General features: G+C 49.9%; 9 protein-coding genes across 9 annotated transcripts; 8 read left to right on the forward strand and 1 right to left on the reverse strand.

Moving 5' to 3' along the window:
• Positions 1–684: 684 nt before the first annotated feature.
• On the forward strand, positions 685–2,394 carry BO87DRAFT_401153 (TPR domain protein; the record flags this gene model as incomplete). Its single annotated transcript, XM_025625586.1, has 1 exon — positions 685–2,394. One exon carries the CDS (start codon positions 685–687, stop codon positions 2,392–2,394), a length of 1,710 nt encoding a protein of 569 aa, XP_025475081.1.
• Positions 2,395–4,964: 2,570 nt separating this feature from the next.
• BO87DRAFT_430387 (uncharacterized protein) lies at positions 4,965–5,634 on the reverse strand (the record flags this gene model as incomplete). The annotated part of the gene is made up of 2 exons (XM_025627540.1): positions 4,965–5,227; positions 5,313–5,634. The coding sequence occupies 2 exons, from the start codon at positions 5,632–5,634 to the stop codon at positions 4,965–4,967; spliced, it is 585 nt and encodes a 194-aa protein (XP_025475082.1).
• Positions 5,635–6,351: 717 nt separating this feature from the next.
• On the forward strand, positions 6,352–7,292 carry BO87DRAFT_430388 (DUF3632 domain-containing protein; the record flags this gene model as incomplete). The annotated part of the gene is made up of 2 exons (XM_025627541.1): positions 6,352–6,739; positions 6,853–7,292. 2 exons carry the CDS (start codon positions 6,352–6,354, stop codon positions 7,290–7,292), a joined length of 828 nt encoding a protein of 275 aa, XP_025475083.1.
• Positions 7,293–7,458: 166 nt separating this feature from the next.
• BO87DRAFT_177730 (phosphatidylinositol-3,5-bisphosphate 5-phosphatase) lies at positions 7,459–10,921 on the forward strand. The gene has a single exon (XM_025618385.1). The coding sequence runs from the start codon at positions 7,706–7,708 to the stop codon at positions 10,790–10,792; it is 3,087 nt and encodes a 1,028-aa protein (XP_025475084.1). The 5' UTR covers positions 7,459–7,705; the 3' UTR covers positions 10,793–10,921.
• Positions 10,922–11,418: 497 nt separating this feature from the next.
• On the forward strand, positions 11,419–14,575 carry dscA (ubiquitin-protein ligase dscA). The gene has a single exon (XM_025629195.1). The coding sequence runs from the start codon at positions 11,764–11,766 to the stop codon at positions 14,167–14,169; it is 2,406 nt and encodes an 801-aa protein (XP_025475085.1). The 5' UTR covers positions 11,419–11,763; the 3' UTR covers positions 14,170–14,575.
• A 340-nt stretch (positions 14,576–14,915) lies between these two features.
• BO87DRAFT_447551 (RraA family protein) lies at positions 14,916–16,657 on the forward strand (the record flags this gene model as incomplete). Its single annotated transcript, XM_025628265.1, has 2 exons — positions 14,916–15,024; positions 15,132–16,657. The coding sequence occupies 2 exons, from the start codon at positions 14,916–14,918 to the stop codon at positions 16,655–16,657; spliced, it is 1,635 nt and encodes a 544-aa protein (XP_025475086.1).
• Positions 16,658–17,429: 772 nt separating this feature from the next.
• Positions 17,430–20,766, forward strand: BO87DRAFT_380461 (DNA ligase (ATP) DNL4). The gene has a single exon (XM_025624303.1). The coding sequence runs from the start codon at positions 17,500–17,502 to the stop codon at positions 20,527–20,529; it is 3,030 nt and encodes a 1,009-aa protein (XP_025475087.1). The 5' UTR covers positions 17,430–17,499; the 3' UTR covers positions 20,530–20,766.
• A 2,337-nt stretch (positions 20,767–23,103) lies between these two features.
• On the forward strand, positions 23,104–23,802 carry BO87DRAFT_410390 (uncharacterized protein; the record flags this gene model as incomplete). The annotated part of the gene is made up of 1 exon (XM_025626324.1): positions 23,104–23,802. One exon carries the CDS (start codon positions 23,104–23,106, stop codon positions 23,800–23,802), a length of 699 nt encoding a protein of 232 aa, XP_025475088.1.
• A 494-nt stretch (positions 23,803–24,296) lies between these two features.
• BO87DRAFT_462907 (cation diffusion facilitator family transporter) lies at positions 24,297–25,873 on the forward strand. The gene is made up of 2 exons (XM_025629196.1): positions 24,297–25,411; positions 25,493–25,873. The coding sequence occupies exons 1-2, from the start codon at positions 24,361–24,363 to the stop codon at positions 25,732–25,734; spliced, it is 1,293 nt and encodes a 430-aa protein (XP_025475089.1). The 5' UTR covers positions 24,297–24,360; the 3' UTR covers positions 25,735–25,873.
• Positions 25,874–26,791: the final 918 nt, after the last annotated feature.

A 26,791-nucleotide genomic window follows, 5' to 3' on the forward strand; every position in this document is an offset into this window, starting at 1 on the left:
TACATATACGAAGTTGATAACATACCCAAACACAACACTAGAGAAAGATATAGAATGTAAATGCGTGTAACAACAGCCAGTTTCTACCTTTACTCCTTGCCACCGGCACACAGCCAGTTGCCTACAAGCTATCAGTCTTCGTCCTGGGTACTTGGCCCTGATGTTTCAGGAAAGTAAATAAAAGCACGCTTCGCGCCCGTCATTCAGCAGTCGAAAGTATCGAATTACTCGACTTCACCGAATACTGTTTCTGTTCATGCTGCTGTATTATTATATGGCGATTAATGCTGTCTCGATAGTCTCTATACAACCCTGGCAGTGTACTTGTATCAAAAACTGGGCCGTAAAATACAAAGGCTACGAATTTTTGTAAGTTGAACCATCCTTTTCCCAGATCATCAGTCAATGATGGAATCTACCATGTAGACTAACAGGTTGTGACGGTTGGAACGAACCTGGTGTAGTTATGTGACCGTTCTCGGACTATTGTTATTCCCTGCAGCCTGGGAACCATGGTTCGATAGCGGGGACATCCTCACTATCAACTATCTACTACTACTCACCATCTACTATTGGTATTGCTACGGGATCATCCCCCCTCAACTTCAGGAACAGCATCGGCAAGCCACCTACGTATCTCTATTTAGCTCTCCTTTGCTGTAATAATTTCAGAGCTCCTCAATCATGTCTGCCCAGGAACCAGATGATTATTACGACTTCGGTTCCTTCCGCCGACCGGTGACCACCTCCAGCCCTCAGGCTCAACTCTGGTTCGACCGCGGTCTCATCTGGACATACGCCTTCAATCACGAAGCAGCGGCCAACTGTTTCCAAAAAGCCATCACACATGACTCGGCCTGTGCGATGGCATACTGGGGCCTTGCATACACCTTGGGTCCCAACTACAACAAAACTTGGCAGTCCTTCGACGAGCAAGAACTCGAGGTCGCCGTGCAGCGTACCCACGAAGCTGTCGCAGAGGCCCAGACGCACGCCACAACCACCCAATCCGTGGAAGCAGCGCTTATCGCAGCCCTGCAACATCGATACCCTCAGAACGTGGCGCCCGATGACTTTAATGGCTGGAACAAGGAGTACGCTAACGCCATGGAATCTGTTTACTTACGCTTTCCCAATGATTTAGATGTGGTGGCTTTGTATGCGGATGCTCTCATGAACTTAACTCCATGGGCCCTCTGGGACTTACGAACTGGTCAGCCTGCAGCTGATGCGCATACTGTGCAAATCAAGAAAGTCTTAGATCTGGCGCTGACCCAGGACGAGGCGCTACGACACCCGGGAATCCTGCATCTATACATCCACTTAATGGAGATGTCCAGTGAGCCGGAAGCAGCACTCAGGGTAGCAGACCATTTGCGGGGGTTAGTACCTGATGCAGGCCATCTTAATCACATGCCATCGCATTTGGACATTCTCTGTGGTGACTATCGACGGGCGATTGCATCGAACTCTGACGCAATTCGAGCAGATGAAAAGTTCCTTGCCCGTGAGGGCGCAGTCAATTTTTATACATTATATCGATCGCATGATTATCATTTCAGAGTATATGCGGCGATGTTTGCGGGGCAGTCGCAAGTTGCGTTGGACACGGTCAAGAGTCTGGAGTCATCCATTCCAGAGCAGCTCCTGCGTATTGAATCCCCGCCTATGGCTGACTGGCTGGAAGGCTTTGTGAGCATGAAGGTGCATGTCCTGATTCGCTTTGGACGTTGGGAGGATCTCCTTGCCCTTGAATATCCGCATGACACGCAGCTATATTGCGTCACCACTGCAATGATCCAGTACGGAAAGGGAGTGGCGTTGGCTGCGCTTGGGAGGATAGAGGAAGCGAGTCAACAGAGCGCGCTGTTTAAGGAGGCTGTGAAGCGTGTACCCTGCAGCCGAATGTTATTTACCAACAAGTGTCTGGACATCTTGGCCGTGGCTGACGCTATGCTGGATGGGGAGCTCGAGTATCGCCGTGGCAACTATGATGTGGCCTTTACCCATCTACGGCGATCTATCACCCTGGATGATGGGTTACCATATGACGAGCCGTGGGGGTGGATGCAACCGACCCGTCATGCGTACGGTGCGCTCCTGCTAGAACAGGGACATGTCCAGGAGGCAGCCGCGGTGTACCAGGCCGATCTTGGGTTTGACGACACGCTGCCTCGTGCGAGGCAGCACCCGAATAATGTATGGGCGCTGCATGGATATTATGAATGCTTGAACAGGCTGGGGCGAACGGCTGAAGCTCAGATCGTGAAGCCATTCTTGAAACAAGCAGTTGCAACGGCCGATGTTCCAATTAGGTCGTCGTGCTATTGTCGTCAGGGAAATGCGGCATCATGTACTACGCAAGAAGCTAAACCGCCGGCCGCTCGATTCTAGACAGTATATCCATTGTTTTGTTCTATCTTTAGATTGATATACCCCATCAATTTGATTCCTCATGCTCATTAACTCGCTCGAAGAGACGAGGTTAGACGCAGGCTGCAGCTCCCTTTTAGGCCCATCAGCGAGTTACCGTACCTTGAAGCGACTCTGAGATCAGACCTTACCCAATGTCAGTCTTACGACTCTCGCCGGGTAGACTTTGACACCCACCTCGGTAGCGGGGGTTTATTATTTGAAACTGGAAGTCGCTTTCAACCTCATAAGCCTTGCGTCGCCATCCAGAAATACTCATTGAAGACGACCCTTCGTGCAGGGGTTGACACTACACCCGTACATCTTTGGGCAAGCCTGCAAATCGCATTCATTTTGCGTTTGTTTGCTACAACACTGCCATGGTCTCTCACATCCAACTCTGCTGCTCAGCATAAGACAAGGGCCGACTATCGAGATTAGCAACTTGGCTCCGTCATCACGTATATATACTTTATTCTCATTCACTGTCGGAGGCTCATCAAGCACGTGAAGGCTCACATGAAGCTAAAGGCGGAGGCTGCCTGAATTGAGACATTCACTCGGTAGGCCCTGGCGTAGGTAGCCAAGCTCATGGACAACTCCATGTTCTAAACAGGGAACCATACCAGACAGGTCGAGAGATAGTCTCGAAACTAGTAACATCAGGAGCCAGGGCGACCTTTAACTAGGTGCAGATTAAATTTGACTCTCTTGCTTAATTATCCTTCTCATATCTTGCCGCAATCCCCGGTTCAGTGACTGCAGTACTCATTCCTACCCACGTCGCCGGCCCGTATAATAAAAACGCGACATACGTCTTGTAACATAGGAATCTGTACAAGAGATACTGGACCCTGTTGTCAGTGATAGATGTTGGAACGTCTACTCGTAGGAAGCAAAGAAAGGGCAGAGAGTTGTTTTTGTGTGTTGTGTTCCTATCTAGGGGTTGCGCAGCGAGGGTAGAAGTAGGGGTTGTTTGGTATGTAGGGGTCACGTGACCGAGGCTACTAGTATTACTGCTTCAACAATAGATTCAAGCGTTCTTTAGTAAGGTCTTTAGCAACGTTCTCAGCTAAAATCGCTGCTATCAAGATTCCCTGATTTAGAGACTCTCGTCTTTACATGGAAGGCCAGTGAGGAACGTATGAATTCAAGTATGTACCATCATCCAACTCTATCCAACAACAAATATCTGGAAGAGACCTTAAAGTTTCCGAGGCGAATGAGGATATACAGACGATATATTCGTCAGGTATCATTAGTCTGTTGTTATGCTCATACGTGTTCTGCAAAGTAGACAGTACATGTGACTGTCTTTTGTTCAACACTTGAACGTTATTACTGCACGAAATACCTGTCTAAACGTGAGTACTCATTATATCTCCTGAATAATTCTACCTCTATGATTTTCTGTCTCTCTTCACAGAAGATTTTAGTCGGTCACGATTGTATGATCCAATCTAATATACTGGCCGGTGTCTGTACTTCTATTTCTGTCATAATAATGTATTAACTATAACAGGTGTCTATATTCCTTCCTAGTCTTGATCATCTCTGAACTGGTCATTTTTATAATAAATTCAATGGCCACTGATATTAGAATCGTTATCCCCTAACTGATGACCTTCCGTTATAGGATCATTGTACTCGTTTAGTGTAGAAGGAGTGATCATGTTAGCCTATGTTATTAAATTGATCATAATAGCAGCAAGCGACTCCTAATGGGACGGTCTGGTTACTGATGGATCACATGTGTACAATATCCTTGCTCAATATTCACTGGCACTGATTACCTAGTACCGATGGATATTCCCTTATTTTGGTTGCAAATATGCAGATCGTTTTATTGGTTCCAAATTCCACTTGACCTGGAATTAGTGGAGTGCTGTTAGTAGTGCTATCAGTAAATTTGTCTTTCGATTCTGCCAACACCTACATCCGAACCAGGCCTTGCTGTGATACGATAATACCATATCTGTCAAGAGGCGTTGGTGTCTTTTCGTTTCGCATATCTTCCTGTCGCCATCTATCTTTACTGCTGCTCCTACATCTCTCTTTCTGGATATAGTAACCTTTCAATAGTACTTATCTCAATCAACTTATTAGTGTTAAGACATTCACTGTAGCCAGGCATCACCTGATCCTCCGCCACCTCTTAAGCTTTGAAGGATGAGTACTGATCAGTAGTATGGCTTTGACTCTGACCATCTGACCATATGGCTGCTGGCGAGTTAGCTTGAGTGGTTGGCCTTTGGAAAGAGCGGAAGTAGGCAAGAATCAGATTAGAAGAATGTCAGCAGGGTCTCCAGCAAACCATTTTACATGAACAGGTATCGTTAATCACAGTACTATGTAACGACTGTCTAAAAACTGTCTAGTCATACATATCGTATCCAACTCGTTCGATGATCATCTCCCTCTCCTCCTGCCTCTTCTCTAGTATACACTGGGATAACCTCTCCCCAAGTTCCCAAACCCCCAAGCAAGCCCTCTGTCATACCCCCCTCTCCCCTTTCCCCCAAATCTCGTGGCTGGTACGGCCGGATGTACCACTAATGTGAACTACTCTTGGTGCTGGACTTCTTACCAGACTTGCTGCCAGACTTGTTGCCAGACGTGCTGCCGGTCTTGCTGCTACTAGCTTTAGTAGTAACCTTGGCAGTGGCCGTAGTAGTAGTCGTGGTAGTGGAAGGGCTTTCGACGTTTGTGCACTTCTTGAAAGCATTACTCACACCCGCGACGTGATATACTGATCCCATATAGTTGTATTTCTCATTCATGATTACACGGTATAAGCCCGGATGGACGCCATTCTCTGTCATGTTCCCGATCCATTAGTTCACGTGTGTTCTCTCTACTCGGTCGTATCGGGCAAAGGTAACCAAAAAGGGCTAACTTACTTCCACTAAAGGTCCCGGATACCAGAGGATACTCATAAAGTGCGCTAGTGGAACTGAAGAGGTTCTCGTGATTATTATTCACTTTGGGGTAACCATCGTAGTCAGTGGCTCCATCCTCTTTGGCTTTTTCGACGACCTTTGCCTGACGGAGGGCGTTGTTGATATCTGCAACAGTGAATTTCTGCCCATTACAGTCAACATCCTTCTTTTGGGCGCGGGTGACGAGGATATTGGTCTCCTCAACTATCGGATTGGTGATAGGGCTGGCAACCGCAGTGAGGGTCAGGGCTAGGATGATGATGGGCTTGAGGCTGAAGAACATCTTGAGACATCCAGTATACTTTATACTCTTTCTCCTTTCAACATCGATGACCAAAGGAATGAGTGACTGTGACTTCTTTGAAAGAGAGACTGGTATTCGATGAATTGACGGAATCTTTGAAGAAGGGAACGAGTGAGCTGATGGCGAGGTAAAATCAGTAACAGTGTTGGTACGAAGCAGGCGCTTTATACCTTGCTGCTTCGATGGGATTACATCCTTGACCATTGAGTTCGAATAGCGTGAGGCGTCAAATGGTGTGACGGTCCCTATCAAGAGTCTCAGCAGTTAAAGCGCTATACATCTCGTCTACATGACTTTGTCACTCATGGGGGCCAAGTAGGTGTCAAACGGGGGCCAAAAGGAGGCCGGGCGATCTTCGAGAGTATAAGCTTACGGGCCGAAGGGACCTCCCGCACACGTTAGGATCCTTTCAAATGAAAATCTCCGTCTAATGCGAGAATTTGATATTTACTCCGTGAGTTGGGGGCTGTCTCATATGCTGTGACACCAACACCCAAAACGCAAAGATGTCTTCCCACAGGGTGAAAGTGGCGTGTTGGGAACATGAAAGTTGTTATTTGTTGGCTGCTGAGTTGATCAGGTATCCCGGCTACTAGTGCTGACCGCCAGCCCAGCCTGCCCCAACATCCTTTATTTAAACTACTCAAATGGTGTCGTTGACCTTGCTTTCCTGAAGCCTCGAAACACCTTTTCATGATGGAAGGCTTCGGCGAAGTGTTCCTTGCGCGACCGGAATACCAAGTCATCAGTGAGCTGGTACAGAATCCTGATGTCTCACCAGCTGAGGCAGTCCAAAATCTGCTTCGGGTGCGCGAGGTCTTACACCAGGAGGGAGGGGAACCCCCGACTGAGATCGATGGCACACACACATGGATTGCCATGGTCACGGTTGTGAAAATTGTGAATCTTACTCCAGCTGCGCAGCAGCACAAGCTTATCGAATTCATTGCCCATCTTCAACGCACCAAGATTGTCGATCCTGACACGGGCCAAGAGCCAACGTCAGTGGGCATGAAGTTATGGACTGAACTCCCCTATCTCGGAGTCTACTTGAGGGATATGTATTCTTTCACATACGACCCCAGTACGTTACACCTATTCACTTATATACTTCTTCTTTTTCTTTCCTTCCTTCCTTCCTTCTTTCTTATTGGCGGTTGATTCCACGGCTAACTCTGCAATTGGCGTCACGTACAGAGTACGCCCAGCAGGTCGACGACGATCCCCGGATGGAGTATCCTCCACGCGAACTCCAGGATTGGGAGAATCGCAATGCGTTTATGGCGCAGCTGACCGCGAAAGCAGACCATCTCGGCCATGCCATTGACGCATCACTATATGCGCTGTGGGCGTGTCGAGAAACGTTTGAGGAATGCGATCCGCTGGTGGAAGAGGCCGTGCGTATTTCATGTCTCTGGTATATCTATGCCGGTCAGCGAATGTGGGAGAACTGTCAGGTCCAACGAACATTCGGGGACGCTGATGATCCTCCTCCGCGACCGCGCTTCACAATGGAAAAGTGGCATCTTTGGAAGGATGGCTTGAAGGCGGCACAGCTTCAGTTCACTCGAGTTAGCACGCAAGAGATGATACAGAAGGCGTTGGCAGAGATCGAGAAAGCGGAACGTGGGGAGTGACGATCTAGTTCCAGGAAGGTTGCCCTTATATCCAGTCGCATGTATTTAGGTCGAAGATCACTTCAGATCTACTGTTACTAGTTGACAAGACAATAGTCGCAAAGCATAATATGGAGCTTGCAGATTGGATCACATTTTTCTTCGGGAGGTATCAATGCATGGGGTAATGACCGTCTGATCAAGACTGTTGCATGCTGGGTTGGATGATGGTTACTAGTTGATCGGTTTATGGGGGTGATTGCGATCACGTGAAGCTCCTTGTCGCAAGTCGATCCCCCCACTCACCCGCGTCCGACGTCACTCACTACTACTTTGGTCGCCGTTTCGATCCTCTTTTCCCATAAGCGCTGCGCGCTAACAACCGAGAACATATATGATGCTGGTGCGGGATTTCACCAGCCTCTGCCTTCATCATGGAGAGTCTGGATGAAGTGTCCCTCTCCCGCGAGGCTGCGGAAGACAAAAGCCTCGGTCCACTGGACGACCAGTCCTCCAGAGCGGTGTCCTTGATAGATACCAGTTCGCCCAACTCCACCTCAGATCTCCACCTCCCTTACGCCGATGCCTCGTTTACCTCCGGCTCCAGCACCAAGGTCCCAGAAGAGCAGCCTGACTCGGCCCCTCGAAGCTTTATCGATCACGAAGATGGCCTCCGATCACCTCGCGCAGCCTCCCCATTCACCCCATTACATTACGCATCCCCAGTAGTACCTGCCCTGAGTGAAGATGGGGTGGAGGCAGGAGATGAAGAGCCCCAGGTTGCAACGTCCTTTGAGCGGGATTCTACGCCCACCTCGGCGCAAAAGCAACGCTCGGCCTTCTTCGACACCGGAGGAGAGGAAGGGATCAATCGCATGCACAAGTTCTCCTTGTACGAGACAGCCACCCGATTCTACATGGTGGGAATGGACTTGTCGGATACCCGCTTTAGGATTCTCAAGATCGATCGAACGTCGGAATCCGGGGACCTCAGCATTTCAGAGGATGATATTGTTTACAGCAAGCGGGAGATGAGCCAGTTGTTGGATACGATCGATGATGGGAATAAACGGTCGGGTGGGTTGAAGCTGAAGTGCAGTGCATGGGCTTTACTGGGGTTTATACGATTTACGGATGCTTACTACATGCTTCTGGTGACCAAGAGAAGCCAGGTTGCTATGCTTGGGGGTCACTATGTCTATCAGATCGATGGAACAGAGCTCATCTCGTTGACGACTTCAAGCTCGTCTCGTCTCCGCCCGGAGAAGAACCCGGAGGAGGCGCGATATATTGCCATTTTAAATAATTTGGATCTCACCCGATCCTTCTACTTCAGCTATTCTTACGATATCACCCACACTTTGCAGCACAACATTTGTCGGGAACGCACCGCCAATCAGGACGGACACCCGAAACACCTTCAGCAAAACTACAATACGATGTTCATTTGGAATCACCATCTTCTCGGGCCGGCCCTCGAAACTCTGAAAAATCCTTGGGAATGGTGTTTACCCATCATCCACGGATATGTTGAACAGGCAAAGATGTCAGTGTACGGGCGTTTGGTTTACATTACCATCATTGCGCGACGCTCTCGGTTCTTCGCAGGGGCCCGATTTCTGAAGAGAGGCGCGAATGATCTAGGCTATGTAGCCAACGACGTTGAAACGGAGCAGATAGTGTCCGAGATGACAGCCACGTCATTTCATTCTCCCGGTCCAAATCTCTATGCTAACCCGCTGTACACCTCTTACGTGCAACACCGTGGGAGTATTCCGCTCTACTGGACACAGGAAAACTCAGGGGTGTCTCCCAAACCAGATATTGAACTAAACTTGGTTGACCCCTTCTACTCCGCTGCTGCACTACACTTTGACAACCTTTTCGAGAGATACGGCGCACCAGTTTATGTGCTCAACCTGATAAAATCGCGAGAACGAACCCCACGGGAGTCCAAGTTGCTCAAGGAGTACACAAACGCCATCCAGTATCTGAACCAGTTCCTGCCCGAGGATAAGAAGATTATCTATCAGCCCTGGGACATGAGCCGTGCTGCAAAAAGCAGAGACCAAGACGTCATTGGAACATTAGAGCATATTGCGGGCGAGATTGTTCCAAAGACCGGCTTCTTCAAGAACGGGTATGATGCAGAGTCTGGCTTGCGTCTGCAAAATGGCATCGCGAGGACGAACTGCATCGATTGTTTAGACCGTACAAATGCTGCTCAATTCGTTATTGGAAAGCGCGCCTTGGGATACCAACTTCACGCTTTGGGAATCATTGATGGAACGACTGTGGAGTACGACACCGATGCTGTCAACTTATTCACTGATATGTGGCACGACCACGGTGATACCATTGCAATCCAGTACGGAGGCTCGCATCTGGTAAACACTATGGCCACATACCGCAAGATCAACCAGTGGAGTAGTCATTCTCGCGATATGGTGGAGAGTTTCAAACGGTACTACAACAATTCATTTCTCGATGCCCAGCGCCAGGAAGCCTACAATCTGTTCCTCGGGAACTACATCTTTTCCCAAGGACAGCCGATGCTGTGGGATCTGTCGACCGATTATTACCTGCACCACGCTGACCCGCGATCCTGGTCCAACAAAAGGCGTCCCAACTACATTTGCTGGTACACTCCGGACAATCTGAAGGAAAAAGAAGTGCCACCCCCTCCGCGACCTCCAAAGGAACCTCTCTCTCACTACGACGATTACTGGCTCGAGTACTATAGGCCATTAGCCGTGTCGTCATTCTCGAAAATATTCTCTTACAAAATGAACTCAACGCTCCGCTATCTTCCATTCCGGCCTGGTTCCGGCTCCCCCTACGATATTAGTCCGTTTGTTCCCCGGATCCCGCACGATCAGGTCAACCGAGAACGACACCCACCACGTAGCGTCAAGATCCAGGAACCGCTTAAGACCTCCATCGATCCAGCGGGCCGCCCACAACTCGGTAGCGCAACATCCCAGTCCAGCTACAACTGGATTCATCAGCCGCCTTCCGCTGATAAATTACCACCGTCTGCAGGTATTATGAAATCTACATCATTCGGACTGCCTCACTCCTTCAGTTCCATGCACTCTTCTCAGGAGTCGACGGTCACCACTCCGAGCAAAACGCAAATTGCGCAGTGGACTCTTGGCCAGCTGGTGACCGACTCGCTAAACCCGTCTGTGACCGCTGCAGAAGGAGAAGAATACGAACGCTACATTAACCATCCTTTGAAGGTTCCACTTGTTGTGACCTCTGAAGACGAGCGGACTGCCACTTCCATTCGTGAGCATGAATCCAGTCTGGATTTACTGGAATATGCAAATAAGTGCAACGTAGAAGAGGCCACTCTGGAAGCTAATGCCGAGGAGAACCTTGCGGATTATGCTGAGTTTTTGAATGTCTCGGAGGGAGGCCTGACTGTGGTGGCCGAGGATTATGAAAAGAAACGTTATAAGCGCTATCGACAATGGCTGAGGGGCAAGAGTCTCTTCAAACAGCGGGTTGATATGTAACCTCCTGTCATGCGTTGTTGTCGTTCATGATTATATAACGGATACATTCAAATCAATTCTATAGTCAATACAGAGCGTACTTTCTGGCTTTTCGGCCAATCGAGCCCGCCATACAGTTGTGCTAGCAGTGCATATAGACAGTCCTCACTGTCTTGAGGGTTTTGATAATTGCGTACATCATATATTCATGGAAGATTATTTAATGATTGGCGTCTGATAGGGCAGCTAATCCTCATCATGAGACAGACTGTCTGACCCTAGTGTCGACTTGAGCATATGCAAAGTTTCGTCATGTTCGGCATAGGGCAGCTTTCACCTGGCCGGTGAATAACCCGAAGACGATATGGCCTCATAATTATTATACAGTACTTATACCGTAGTAGTAGTAGTAGTAGCAGTAGTAGTAGTAGTAGTAGTAGCAGTAGTAGTAGTAGTAGTAGTAGTAGTAGTAGTAGTAGTAGTAGTAGTAGTAGTAGTAATAGTAATATTCTACCGATCTACCGGATCATCTATTGTCCCGGATCCGTCTTGGATTGGGGCTAGTCGGCAGCCTCACGTGCGCCGGTGCTTTCTCGCTCCCGCCCGTCGGCCCCCCTTAAGTCTACTATCTATCTAGCCTTCATTCCCGATAAGATACCACCTGGTTGTTGTACAAGGGAGTTCGCAGCTTCGATGCATCTGGCATTTGCAATATCTTGACAGCACGAGGTCTAGCCCCTTCAATTCTCTGGTACCAGCCAACCTCTGTTTGGATCCATGTGTCATCGACCCTTCCGACTGTCCCGTGGCCCCTCCCGGTCGCTGCATCACGTGCTACTCCGATAGTGACGTCGTACTGCTACTGCTTGCTCCTCGCGCTCTTACAACAGTCGAGGATCTCGCGAGGGCTGCCCGTCTCTGCGCAGCACACCAGAAGTTGGGCCTCCAGGAGCAACCCTCCTCCGTTCGATGTCCGCGATTTGTGGCCACCTATGGATCACCGCGGTTCTTTTTTCTTCTTTCTGGTAGTTTTCTACCTGCTTCTGAGCTCGCAGTCGCATTCACCTCTGGTCTCTCAGGATGAAGAGCACCAGAGAGAGCTTGTGAGGGAGCGGAACGCGCTTCACATGTTGAATGAGTCTAAGTATGGCGACTTCGATCCGGGAACCGACCGATGGCTCCCATTTTCGGGTGTCAGGAAGAACGATAGCTATGCTTGGGATCTTCTTCCAGATGTTCAGGATAGAGCTCGGTTTCAGCTGCGGTCCACCATGGCAGAAGCGGGCTTGAGGCCTCCCAAGGCCCTTGCCGTGCCTGACGCTTTCTCCGGTCTTAACTTGACCCAATTACTCCTCCCAGTCTATCGTAATGCGACCGGTAAGCTGCGCGGGGAATGGGTACGCCACAAACAGAACAAACAACATGCCCTGTTGAACACGACTGCAATTGCACTGGAGAACGAATACTTCGAGCATGAGTTCAGTCACAATGTTACGGGGGATAGTGGCACTTTTTACCTTGATCTCCGGGAGGGCGGTGGTGAGGAAGTCCAATTGCCCGAGGGCCAGGTTCGGGAGATCCGAGCAACTTTGGCTGTGGAGAGCGGCGATTTCTGGGGTAACACCTGGTATCTGTCGCTGTATGGTGTTCATTTCCCGGAGACGGGCGCTATTATCTTGACTACAACCAGCGAGAAATTTGGTGGCGTATTCGCATTACCGCATCTGATGATGTCGCCGGACGCATACAACCTCACCCACCAGCTTCTCGTCAAATCCCTCTCGGACACTATATCTGAGAAGCAGAATCGACCTCCTACCCTATTTCCTTGGTCCTCACTTGTCGGGACGGAGCAGGTGGAATACCCTGCTCCAAAATGTGAACATATCGTCTACCTCCAGCTGCATCCCGTCGCGATCCATGGCTACCTTACAGATAAAACGATCATCGAGCAGATAGAACAAGAGTTGAGATATCCAATGGGAGCCCCCATTCCGTCTCCTCCGCCCTTAGTTATGTCAGCCGTCGTGTTCTCGCCTGATTGTGGGTACATCCTAGAGACTAAGGGAGCTCCTGACTTCCCACCGACAGAAGCACTCTATCTATCGGGGCCGAAGATGGAGGAATTTGGCAAATTCTCTGCTCGCATCATTTTTATGATCTCTGCCTTTTCCGTTGGCCAGATCGCATTACTGTTGCGTCAAATCAAAGAAGCATCCACGCCATCTACTAGGAGCCGGATCAGCTTCTACACGATCGCGCTCATGGCGTTCGGCGATTCATTCGTACTTGTTTTCATGCTACTAGAGCTTTATCCTGCCGTTTCTTTCCTTGTTATGACAACAGCATCCTTCTTGACCTTCCTCTCGGTCAGTTATATCGGAATGAAATTCATGATGGAAATCTGGGCAGTTCAGGCCCCGGAGCGAAGAGAACAAGAACGTCGACCGAATCCTACTACGCGATCAGGGAACCTTCCACTCCCTGCTACTACGACTAGAGTGACTGATACTGGCGCAACGCCTATCATTTTGACCCCCGACCAGGACCCGCCAGCAGAGGAAAACGAGCCTCCTGCGAATCGGGGCGCTACGCCGACTGCGCAGGATACACGAGGTGATGTCGGTGCCATGTACGCCCGGTTCTACTTTATCTTGTTTGTCCTCCTTATCATATCTGTCTGGTCTTTCATTTGGCCAAACCGTATGGGGGCCATATATGCTCGGACCCTCGGATTTGTATATCTATCCTTCTGGGTACCCCAGATATATCGAAATGTTATGCGCAATTGCCGCAAAGCACTGCGCTGGGAATTTGTGGTTGGCCAAAGTTTCCTTCGACTCTTTCCATTCATCTACTTTTTGACTGCACGCGGGAATGTGCTTTTCATTCGACCCGACTCGACCACAGCCCTGGCACTGGCTGGCTGGGTGTGGGTTCAGGTCTGGGTATTGGCTAGCCAGGACATTCTGGGACCTCGCTTCTTTGTTCCTAGTGGGTGGGCGCCACCCGCCTATGACTATCACCCCGTGCTACGCGATAGCTCTGGATCCGGCGACGATCTTGAGTCTGGCGGAGTCCTTCCAATCGGGGCCTTGAGGGCTGACGAGCGGGAGTACTCCATGGAAGCCAAAGATGAAGATAAGCAACGGGCGAAAGATAAGAAGAAGGCAGTGTTTGACTGTGCCATCTGCATGCAAGAAATCGAGGTTCCCGTCCTTGCAGCTCCGGGCGGTGCTGGCAGTAGCAGCATGACGGACGGGGCCACGAGTCTCCTCAGCCGACGGACATACATGGTCACCCCATGTCGGCATATCTTCCATAGTACCTGTCTCGAGAGCTGGATGCGACTTCGATTGCAGTGCCCCATTTGCCGAGAGTCTATTCCACCAGTGTAGGCTAATGGGAAGCACGAACTGTACCTGTATAGTCAGCATGGCCGAATTTTTAACAGATCTCTGGTGCCCTGGTGGCGGACATACCGTGAGTGACAGGTCAGCTAGCAAGTGTATTGAGTGTCATAAAGCACCGATCCGATGTATGATTACGATCGAATATGAATACTCAGAGACTAGCCTACAAACTATCTTGAAGTGATTTTGAATGTCGGTCCAGGCAGAGTACTTGGTTCTTCTACTCACCTACAAACAGAAGTCCAATAGATCAACAGCCCGAGTGCGTAGATGTAGTATCTCACTCCAAGTCTTGAGTTCATTCGCACAGCATCCCGCGATAGCAGCCAATTGACATGGGCTCGGCATTATAGCTCGATTCGCTTACTTGGATGTCAATACTATCAAAAAGGCTTTATGATCAATTAGCTGATTGCTGGATTAATACACCTGTTATCTTAACTCCCGCCGGGGGGTTAAGTATAAAGCCGGTCAGTGGGGGTGATGATATGCAGGTGTACATGATACTAATTTGTAAATCTACCCATTACTACCCTGATGTCATCAATTAATCCGTCCTACTACTTCCCAGTATGAATGAACAACAACAATTATCATATGCTCGGAAGTGAAGCTCAACAGCCGGATTCTTCTAGTTCCTCTGATTGCGTAGTAGCGGGTTTCTATCCAGGGTCGGAAGTTCCCCGCGTTATCATCGCTTCAATCTTATTCTAGTCACCTTGCGCCATGATATGATTGATATGTCAGGTTACTCTAAGATCAGTGATAGCGGGGTCCTCATCGAATGCGGCGGGGTAGAAGATTCCGTTGCATTGATGAATAGACGGACCATCACATCCCGTCCGTCGGCCGGGATGGCAGACAACTCGGGATGTCCCACCCCGCATAAACTTGCCGATATACGGAGTGTTTGCATCCGAAACAGACTATATCCGATACATAAAGAGGGTCATGGTACAAGTTGACCACAAGATGCAAAAGCCATTGTTATAGTTACATGTTTTCCTCAATTTTCCGAGTTTCTTTCCCAAAATTTGTCCGCACCTATAGCCGGAAGAGGATGAGTGACACAACCAGCTTTTTGGACCGCCTTGCGGCTCTCGACACCAATACAGTATCCGATGCATTAGATGTCCTCCACCTTCGTGGAGCCACATACGGTCTCCGGCCTCTCTGGAACTGTCCGAAAATTGTCGGCCGCGCTAGCACGGTCGAAGTAGGCCCGAGGATCGGGACAGCCCCAACACCTCATCCTTTTGCTCCTACTATCGATGCAGTAAGCAGTGATGACCGGATCCTTGTCATTGCCGGCGGGCTGGAGGGTGTCTCCTGCTGGGGTGATATCATTGCAAACGCCGCAAAGGCCAAGGGAATCCGGGGTACCGTAATCGATGGAGTATGCAGAGATATCGACGGTAGCGTCGAGGTCCAGTATCCACTCTACGGACGTGCTGTTACGATGATCAGTGGCCGGAGTCGCATAGTCTCTGTCAGCGCCGGAAAGCCAGTGCGTGTCTGCGGCGGTGTGACAGTCGAGCAGGATGACTATGTTATCGCGGACGCGTGCGGTACTGTCTTCGTCCCTGCAGCACATATCTCGATCGTCCTCACCCTTGCGGAGCAGATCAACAACCGCGAAAACCAGATGGTTGAGGCAGTACGCTCCGGGCAGACGGTGTCGGCGGTCATGCGCGACTCGCGCTTCGAGCAACTCCGGCAAGAGACCGTGTCTGCTGCCGCTGCTGCCAGCCCGCTATCGCAAGAGAATCCCCGGAAGGCGAGTGCGGAGGATCAGGAGTTGGTTGGACTTTTGAGGGGTTTGGACTCGCCAGCAGTCTCGGACGCACTAGATTCCTTGGGAATCGCAGGACAGGCCTGGGGTATTCAGCCATTGTCTTCTTCGGGTTCGAGTAACCGGCGTGTTACTGTTGGTCCGGCATTTACCGTCCGTTATGTCCCTGCGAGCGACCCGCCTGGCAGTGTAGGGGATTTCCTGGATGATGTGGCGGTTGGAGATGTGGTTGTTATTGATAACAGTAGCCGCACAGACTGTACAGTCTGGGGCGATATAATGACTCACTATGCCGCGCTGCGGGGGGTTGCGGGCACGGTGATCGATGGAGTGTGTCGCGACGTGGATCTGGCCCTTGAGGAGGGATACCCATTATACACTGCAGGACGATGGATGCGTACAGGAAAAGATCGGGTCCAGGTCGGGGAGGTCAACGGGCCTGTTGGTATTGGGAAGGTCCGGGTAGAGTACCGGGACATCGTTGTCGCTGACTCCAATGGCGTCGTGATCATTCCTCGGAATCGCGTGCGTGAAGTAGCGGAGCTCGCCCGCAAGATCTCGGAGAGTGAAGCCCAGATCCGTGAGTTGTTGACGAAGAGGGGGGCTACGCTTGCAGAAACACGCCGACAACTCGGATACCACACACTGCAACGGAGAAAAGGAATAGAAAGAATACCCTAGAGGGGCTAATTTGAAGCGTTTCGGTTTCTTAGAAGAAATAGAAATGATTGAATCAGGTGCTGCCGTATAAGGCTTGGTTTGGCTCGAAAGACTGAAGGGGACTGTAAATTGCACGCCTACGCAGAGTAGTGTTCGTAACCTTCATAATAACGAGAATGTTTACCATTTCAAAGATATATCAACGGTCAAATAAGCAGCTTTTATTATCACGTCAATCTCAAATGAGTAATCGTCACGTTGGTAGAAGATACTACTATTAGTAGATGATTATATATTTTGTCTAATGCTAACTGTGGGTATCATCATATTATAGCCCTCATGTCAATACTAAATCACCATCAGCTGGGAGATACAACCTGTGTAGTACTAGTAGAGACACGAGTAACTCAACTAGTATATACATCGTGTGCAATCCATAGTACAAAACTGGTAGTAGTAACATATTTCGTACTGGACTCTCGGTTACTGGTAGACCATGACATCCAACCCCAGCCTGGATTTATCAGTCGTAATCAAGTGTGATCAGGTGTGACTGTCTAGCAGAACTCTCCAATGGTAGACACTCAGTCTAGATCTGCTTCAGGCTGCCTTGTAGTACTCCAGACTCCTTAATAGGCAGCAGAGGTGGGTGCCTGCAGTGGTTGCTGCCTAATTGGTACTAGTAGTGTTCTATCCACCCCCACATAGTGCATTCACGTGACATTCCACCGACCGGCGTTCTCCACATCTTTATCGTCTCCATAGCCAGCCTGGTCAGTTGCACTGCCTAGTACTTGGTCCTATAAATGCTTGGTCCTACCCGTTCACCGACAAACATCCTATACAGAGCACATCGATGAGCCATGGATGAGGAAGAGACTAGCGATCATGAAAAGTCCCACTCCTACAGTCAACCCTCACCACAAGACTCAAACCTGGACGAGAAATACCCAAACCGTCCCCACAATCACTCCCAGACATTGCCATTTCACGAGCTCTTTGAGACCCTGTTTAATCCATTGAGTGATCTCTCCAAGAAGCCCACAGGATATGCCGTTCCTCGGCGGAAAGTCGGGCCTCATGGCCAGTCGGCAGCAAACCTTACTCCACACGAAAAACGACGGGATGTCATTGAGCGGTTCATCTCACGATGGCGGAAGGAGGTGGGCGATGATATCTATCCTGTCTTCCGGCTCATTCTTCCGGACAAAGACCGTGACCGCGCCATGTACGGTATCAAAGAGAAGGCCATCGGTAAGTTACTGGTCAAAATCATGAAGATCGACAAGAACTCGGAGGACGGCTTCAACCTTTTGAACTGGAAGCTGCCAGGGCAATTGGCTACCTCGCGCTTTATGGCGGGGGACTTTGCCAGACGCTGCTACGATGTTATCTCAAAACGGCCCATGAGGACGGAGGTGGGCAATATGTCGATCGAGGAGGTGAACGACAAGCTCGACCAGCTTTCAAATGCCTCCAAGGAGGACCAACAGCTGCCCATCCTGTCGGAGTTCTACCGAAGAATGAACCCCGAGGAGATGCTGTGGCTGATCCGCATTATTCTTCGGCAAATGAAAGTCGGGGCTACAGAGCGAACGTTATTCAATGTATGGCACCCGGATGCTGCAAATCTCTATAGCATATCCAGTAGCCTTCGACGTGTTTGCTGGGAGCTGCATGATCCGAACATTCGACTGGGGGCTGAAAACAGTGGCATTTCTCTGATGCAATGCTTTCAGCCCCAGCTAGCTCAGTTTCAAATGCAGTCCTTTGATCGTATGATTGCCCGGATGCGGGGTACAGAAGAAGACCCTGTATTCTGGATTGAGGAGAAACTCGACGGGGAGCGTATGCAGCTTCATATGCAGTCTGACAGCTCGGTGGCAGGAGGAAGGAGGTTTCGCTTCTGGTCGAGGAAAGCGAAAGATTACACCTACCTCTATGGAAAGAGCCTCGAGGACCCCAATGGTGCCTTGGCCAGACATCTTAAAGACGCCTTTGCAGACGGTGTCAACAGTTTGATTCTGGATGGTGAAATGATTGCTTGGAATCCTGAGCAGGGCGCCCCTGAACCATTTGGCACGTTGAAGACCGCCGCATTAGCCGAACAGAGAAACCCATTCTCGAATGGATCACGGCCGCTGTTTCGTGTTTTTGATCTACTCCTGTTGAACGGGCACGATCTGACCAGGTACACTCTTCGCGATCGCCGAAATGCCCTGGAGAAGAGTGTAAAGTCAGTTCATCGTCGGTTCGAAGTCCATCCTTACGAGGAGGCTACAGATAAGACCCAGATCGAAGCGGCGCTTCGAAGAGTTGTTGCGGAGGCTTCAGAGGGACTAGTGCTCAAAAACCCGAGATCCCCCTACCGCCTCAATGAAAGACATGACGACTGGATGAAAGTGAAGCCTGAATACATGACAGAGTTTGGGGAGTCCCTGGATCTGATAGTTATAGGCGGCTACTATGGTAGTGGTCATCGAGGAGGGGGACTTGCAAGTTTTCTGTGTGGATTGAGGGTCGATAATGCTAGCTCTTCGCAAGGGAATACGTCCACCAAATGCTATTCTTTCTGCAAGGTCGGGGGAGGCTTTACGGCAGCAGACTATGCGAACATTCGTCATCATACTGATGGCAAATGGATGGACTGGAACCCCAAAAATCCGCCAACAGCATACATTGAGCTGGCGGGTGGCAGTGCACAGCACGAGCGTCCAGATCAGTGGATCAAACCAGAGGATTCGGTGGTCCTCTGTGTTAAAGCAGCATCAGTATCGATCAGTGATCAATTTCGGGTCGGTTTGACATTGCGCTTTCCGCGGTTCAAGAGATTACGCATGGATAAGGACTGGAAGAGCGCGCTTTCCATGCAAGAGTTCCTGGATCTGAAGTCAAATGTGGAGCAAGAGCAAAAGGAGAAGGAATTCAATGTTGAGAATTTCCGCAAGAAACGGGTGAAGCGACCAAAGAAAGCCTTGACGGTTGCAGGATACAGCCCTAGTGCAGAGGTAAAGTATGAAAGACCGTCAGGGCATATCTTCAACGGGTTCAACTTTTTTATTTTGACCGACTCGGTAGCCCCGATCAAGAAATCAAAGGCGGAGTTGGAACAGCTTGTCAAATTGAATGGAGGCAAGATATATCAGACAAACAAGGCTGCTCCCAACACCGTATGTATCGCGGACCGAAGAACTGTGAAAGCAGCTTCCTTGCAAAAGAATGGCGATGTGAGCATCATCCGACCATCTTGGATCCTAGACTGTGTGAGGCAGAATGAGATTGATGCGGGCCTGCCAGACCTGCTTCTTCCCCTGGAACCTCGGCACATGTTTTTCACTACGCCCACTAAGGAGGAGGAGGTATTGACGAGTGTCGACCAGTTCAATGACAGCTACGCTCGGGATGTCACCAGGGAAGAGCTGGTCAATTTGCTTGATAAGATGAGCACGGGCAAGAATAGTTCCGATGTGCCCCCGAGAGGCGAAGCCACCAAGAAGCTTAGAGAAGTTATCCAAGAGAGAGTGGACGCAGGATGGGATCTCCCATGCGGGTGGCTTTTTCAGAACTTGATGTTCTTCTTTCCCGACCAGATAACGCAGGTTCCAGACGCCGGGGGATCGGAAAATCCCAGCTGCGGCTATCGACTATCCTTGGCTCGCAATACGGCCAGATTTGCAGGTGCCACCGTTGTCAATGATTGTGAGGACCCCTCCGTCACCCATGTGGTTGTAGATCCGGATACACCATCCACGGAGATCGCCACGCTAAGGAAAACTTTGTCTGCCCGGGCAGATCAGAAGATCCCTCACATAGTTACCACTGAGTGGATTAAGGAAAGCTGGGAGCAGCAGTCACTGCTTGATGAAGATAGATATCAGCCAAGGCCTGCTTGATTTCGACTGGGCCGTGCATTGTTGTCAAGTCAAAGAGGCTCTGTGATGACCTTCCTGAATCAACCACTGGGACCCCAGAACTAAGCGAGTCAAGGGAAGGAATTGATAGGATAGCTTTCGCCCACTGAATCCGCCCGAGCGGAGCTGGACTGCATGGGATTTGAGATACGATACTAGCCGATTGGCAGACGCCCTCCAATATAAGCTTACAGGACTATAAGGGATGACAAACAACAGAGAAACGCTGTAGATACGTCTTCGCAAATGAGACTTCGTACGAGATAAGTAAATTTGCTGTAGATACTAGATAGACAAATGGCGGTTGACGCGGTTGAACGTACAGACGACCACGTGACTGTTGCGAAGGACCTTTGAGGGGGAGAAAAAACTTGGAACAAACAAACAACTGACGGCTGGTTCACCCTCAGGCCCAGAGTACTGGCAGAGTGAAAGATGTGTAAGGAGTCCTAGCTTTACGCCAACGCCACCGGCTAGCAAGCTCAATAATCATCGGCGTCGGACTTGGAATCCTCCTGCTAGGCCCCACCGCCATCGCCGCCCATGAGTCGGACTACGCGACGTCCGACAGAGCCACACGCGATCAATCCCTCAACTATCCCCGAGAAGATGACCGAAGACGCCGGCAAACTGGTTGAATCAAAGAAGGGGAAAGTATCAAGCGCGTCTATTCAACCTGGACCTTTTGGGAAAGATGCGATCTCCGAGTGAAGCTGAATAACCAAGCATGGGGTTAGAAGCTTGAGTGCCCTCTTCTCAGATGTGATTGTTCGGCTCTTCTGTTCGCTGCTGCACATTGTAAACTGGCTGCGGGGTAAATCCTGGATTGATCGCCTAACAAAATGACGCATAAGGCACCTGGTCTGGAATCAATATAGATCAAGATAACTACTGATGTGCTATCCCAGCCTAGCTCTAATAAACACTGGGAGACCATTCTCTGTGTGTACTAGGCAGTCGAGTCTAGAAAGAGTTCACCCCTCCCAAGGATATAACAATACCCGCTATAACCCGGGCATCAATACCACTCCGCTGGCCAAGACTCCGTGCATAAAACAGGAAGAATTCAAGCGGGATGGAATGCGTTTGACAGGCCAAAAGAGGCCGGGTTTTGCCGGGGATGTTTCATCAAAGGATGCTACTAGTTAGGTCGGAAGTCGAAGCAATTTACCCATCAGCTCCGATGTCCTATCTTGAGATGCAATTGCGCAAGCGTGGATGCAAAGAAGAGATTCGCTGTGATCCACGAAAGTTATCGAAGTTATTGACTTCTTTCTTGTTACCTTCCTTTTCTCCTAGACTTGATCTCAATACACATGTCTCGCCAATTTCAGCCCAGTCGGCGTTAAGACGACCGGAGGCCTGCAAGGAAATTACGAAGCTAGCATTGGCCATGGAAACCGAGCTGCCATGGTGGATCCGCTGAGAAAGAGGGATACGTACAGACATGAGCGTAGGAGTCAGAAATGTGAGGGGAAGCATTTCCCCGGCCAAAGCACTAGACTCGGAGTAATAGGTCAGAAAGAACCAATCAACCAGCAGGGTTCCTGCAGCGACATGATCAGAGCTGGGATTCGGATGCATACCATGACGCGTCCCAGGCAAACGCGGAGGGTCTTGGGTGGAATCTGCTCGATCCGTTGAGATGAAAGTTTCATTATCCGCATGATCATCACCGCTAGCCCGCAATAAGAGAAGAGTAGGATGGAAGACGGGAGAAGGAGGCTGGGAGGCGGAAGGCGAGAAGCAGAGGAAGGACAATAAGGGCAGCAGGGCAGGATGACTGATTACTAGTAAATAGCAATATTATCTCCGCGCTACGGGGTATGACTCCACCTCACGGGGTCTGTGCAAACCCGAATGGCTCATATCTGCAATCTATCTATCTAGTTACTGCGTATGATATCTCATCAAGTCGGCATTTACTACTCTTTATGAACTGAACCCTTTTTGCCGTCTCCAACTTTTAGCCATCCAATCCAGACTCCGACAGTAATATTGCGATGGACACTCTCATCCATCTGTTTGGCTGCTCTTAGGGCGGGTCAAGTTCGGAGCGGGTCAGTAGGAACCATCGCCGAAAACCCTCCTCGGGCGAAATAGCTGTAATGGGCTTAGCCAGCGCTCCTGCAGCATCATTTAGCCAAGTGAACAAGATTCTATTCACGGGGCTGCGGAGGGTCTGCTGCATCGTCCAGTTGCAGGCATGCAATTTTTAAAGCTGTGGGTACATGTTCACAATTGCTGGTGCTGCAGGACGAGGTCCCCCTATGCTTGCAGACTCACCCTGCGGGGACAGAACCAACAATGTCCTCACCGATGGTACGTACTCCTCCACTGTTAGCCCGCGCGGTATCTCAGGACGGATTTCTAATGTACAGAAACATATTGAATTCTCGGACAGGCCACACGCTGGCTGGGAGTATATAAAGCCAGTACGTGACCCGAGTTGAATCTCCTGGTTTAACATCAGAAACCACAGTACACTTTTCCATCTACAATCTTTTCTTGTATATCTCCCAGGCACCCTCTCTGCTTCTGGTCATTACAAACAAAATGTGGTCTCTTTCTTCGCAGGCCCTCATGGCCAGTGCAGCCCTCCTGTCCTTACTGCCTTCAACCTTCGCGACTTCGGCAGCCTGCAATACCACCGCCCTTAACACCACTGTGGGATTATACCCTATTACCGTGGAAAATACCACAGTCTTCGATGTTGCCAAGGCCACTAACCGGGGCGTCTGCGACATCGGCCGTCACAACCTAATGGCCGACGTGACGATCATCCCCAATGTCGGCCAGACTTTGATCATCCCCGCTGAGGTCTGCGAGCCCGATAATGAGACCTGCCTTCTGCCCAACATCACCCGCACCCGTACTTGCATCGACGGCGGTCCGCGTCTATACTATACCGTCAACGGGGATACCCTCGACATTGTCGCGAAACGATTGAACATTACGACTGAGTCGCTCATGAGTGACGATACCGGCTTCTCGGCCGATGAGGTGCTTGCTCCGGGTCAGTACCTCAAGGTGCCATTGTGTTCTCCAAGTGAGTGCGTAATTCGGCCGTTCACGTTGGAGTATGGTGTGTACAAGGACTATGCAGACAAGTACAACACCACTGTGGGCCAGATTATGATGCTCAGCCCAACCTACAACTACAGCACGTCGCCGCTGACTGGTGCTGGACGTCCGTCATTGGATCTTCCGTACAAATGTACGACACTGTCAAGCAACATCACTGTGCTGTCATGAGTTCTGCTGCGCTATTGATACTAGTTATTGGCCATTATGTGTCTGTCGATGTCCTCGTCTTTTGTCATGTAGTATAGTCTTTGCCTGCAGTGTGCCTGTGAGAGACTCAATGACTGTGAAAATACTCAATCATATTAATTTGAGCGCCTATTCTAGATTTCTTCTCGCCAAGTTTCAGTTTGTGTGTAAATGCTGTGGAAGCCTCTCTGGTGGATGATTCGCTAGGGCATCCCTGCATGCGACCAATGCTTTGATTCATGCAACCACATGATTAGGAGCAGTCATCAGCCTATTAAACTCTACTTGCATACGAGTCTTGCCGTTATAAATGCAAGTAACTCACAAATCCCCAGAAACCATTCTAACCATAACGTAATCGGCAGGGATGTGAAAATAAGCCATGACATAAGCCGTCCGGGTCTAACCCAAACAGGCATATCAATCAAATCTGATCTCCGCACCCTGAACCCTTCCATCGCTTCTCGCTGATTTCCCACTTGTCCGCCGCCATCTCCATCTCCATTGTCCCTTAATTCTCATCTAATCATCATCATCAAGATGACCGACCCTCCTCAGACCATCCCTCTTCACCACCTTCCCTCGTCCATCTCCTACAATGCTGCCACCACCACGGCCCTGGAGTCCCATCTCAGCACGTCCGACGAGGAGTCTAGCCCACCTCCGCGTTACACCCGCGAGAATGACCCCTTCCAACTAGCCTCAAAACTGAAAAGTCCCGAAGAAATCGCCCGGATGCAACCCCAAGCCAACATCTCTCGCAAGCGTCACACCTCCGGCTGCCTCCCCCACACCGCCAATCCCCGCAATGCACTCGCATCCTCCTTAGCCTCCAAACAACTGCAGACCTTCTACGAGTCCCAGAATGAGAACATTCAACGCATGCTCAAGCCCGTCGAAGAACACGTTCGCGATGCCCGTGAAACAAACAGCAGCAACCAGCTCAAGTACAAGATTGCCGTCTGGGGCTCCTTCGCCGCCAATGTCATCCTCTGTGTTCTGCAACTGTACGGAGCCATTTCCTCCAGCTCCCTCTCCCTGTACACAACCATGGCCGACGCCGTCTTCGATCCTCTCTCCAACATAACCCTCCTCGTTTCCAACAAGGCCGTCAACCGCGTCGACCCTCGTAAATTCCCCGCCGGAAAAGCTCGCATCGAAACAGCCGGCAACATCTGCTTTTGTTTTCTCATGACAGCCGTCTCTTTCATCCTCATTGCTTTCTCTATCCGCGAACTCGCCGAGGGATCTAACTCCGAGACCGGATCTTTCCACCTCCCTTCCGTTGTCGCCGTCATCGTCGCCTTTTGCACTAAATTCGTGCTCTTCCTGTACTGCTTCGCGCTAAAGGATCAGTATTCCCAGGTCATGATCCTCTGGGAAGACCACCGCAATGACCTCCTGATTAACGGATTTGGTATCCTTACCAGCGTAGGTGGTGGTAAACTACGCTGGTGGATTGACCCCGCGGGAGCTATTGTCCTCTCCGTGCTTGTCAGTTGCTTGTGGCTGTTCAGCGCGTATCGCGAGTTCCAGTTGCTTATTGGTGTTACGGCCGATACGAAGATGCAACAGTTGATTACTTATATCTGTGAGCTTATTTCCCTCTCTTACCTCCTCCCACTTCCTCTATAGGTGAATTATAGAAGCTAATGACGTTATAAACATAAAGCAATGACCCACTCCCCCCTCATCACCGCCATCGATACCGTCCGTGCATACACCTCCGGCCCTCGATTGCTTGTGGAAGTTGACATCGTCATGGACCCGAACGATTCGCTGCGGGCTACGCATGATGTCGCAGAGGAACTGCAGATGAAATTGGAGTCGTTGCCGGATGTGGAGCGGGCGTATGTACACGTGGATTATGAGACGACGCATAAGCCGGAACACTTCTTGAAGAAGGAGTTGTAAGTCTAGGTGACTGCTCGTTTGCCTATTCGTTTATGGCTGGATGGTATATGGTATATAATAATATAGTTGTATTTGGATGGGATATGGATATAGATACAAACTCAATAAATAGTATAGTATAGAGATCAGGAACATAGTCACGTCTATAATTTTAAGTTTCAGATAGAGGAATAGAACGTACTTCTTGACATTAGTCCCTGCTATCGAGCAACTCCGAAAGATAAATGCCAACGGCTATGGGTAATATTCCCTATCACTACAGTACATTCACTGGATACAAATACCATTGGATAAAATATTCCTCAGTAAAATCCCAAGTGTGAATGATGGTCCTCACATGACTCGAGGCCACCTCTTCTTTCTCCAGTCTCCATGTTTTCCCTCTATAATAGCTGCTAGGTTATGAGTTCGACTAGCTCATAAAATAGCCAGATACGCCGATTCCGTCAGTTCCATCATCTTGCAGACCCCCTGCAGCTGACCGACCTTCCGAGCCACAAGCAACGCCATAAAAGAGCCAAGCAGACCGCGGACTAGACCGACCTCCCGCATAATATGGCATACATTGGGGGACGACAATCAGCACCGGGTGTGGACCACAATTACCAGAATGGGCTAGTCCTAATTGAAAGCCCACCTGCTATGATTTCGGACCTCCGTGACCAGTTAACTGACATTGAAAATTATGACATTTGGCGATCTCAGGTAGCCAAAAAGCTCAAAACGATGGTCTGCGCTGAATCTATTGACATAGACATACCCCGACCGGCCCCGAATACTCCAGGCTACGAACCGTGGGAAGACTGGAGTATATTCTATCTCGTCCTGGCTCTTTGGCCAAGTCTCACCACAGATATGCAGGAAGCTATATGGGAAGGTCTCCGAGATCTATTATGCTGATGAAACCTACGAGCACATCAAAAGCGTAGTATTGGACGAGGTAGTCAGGAAATGCAAAGGATTTGCTATCAGGCTTTACAACATACGTCGAAGCCAGTACGCTACTGTTTCTCAATACATTGAGGATTTCGTGAAGGCTTTTGATCTGGCTCATCAA

This window comes from Aspergillus neoniger (assembly GCF_003184625.1).
Source record: "Aspergillus neoniger CBS 115656 unplaced genomic scaffold BO87scaffold_46, whole genome shotgun sequence".
In the NCBI taxonomy this organism is placed as follows: Eukaryota; Fungi; Ascomycota; class Eurotiomycetes; order Eurotiales; family Aspergillaceae; genus Aspergillus; species Aspergillus neoniger.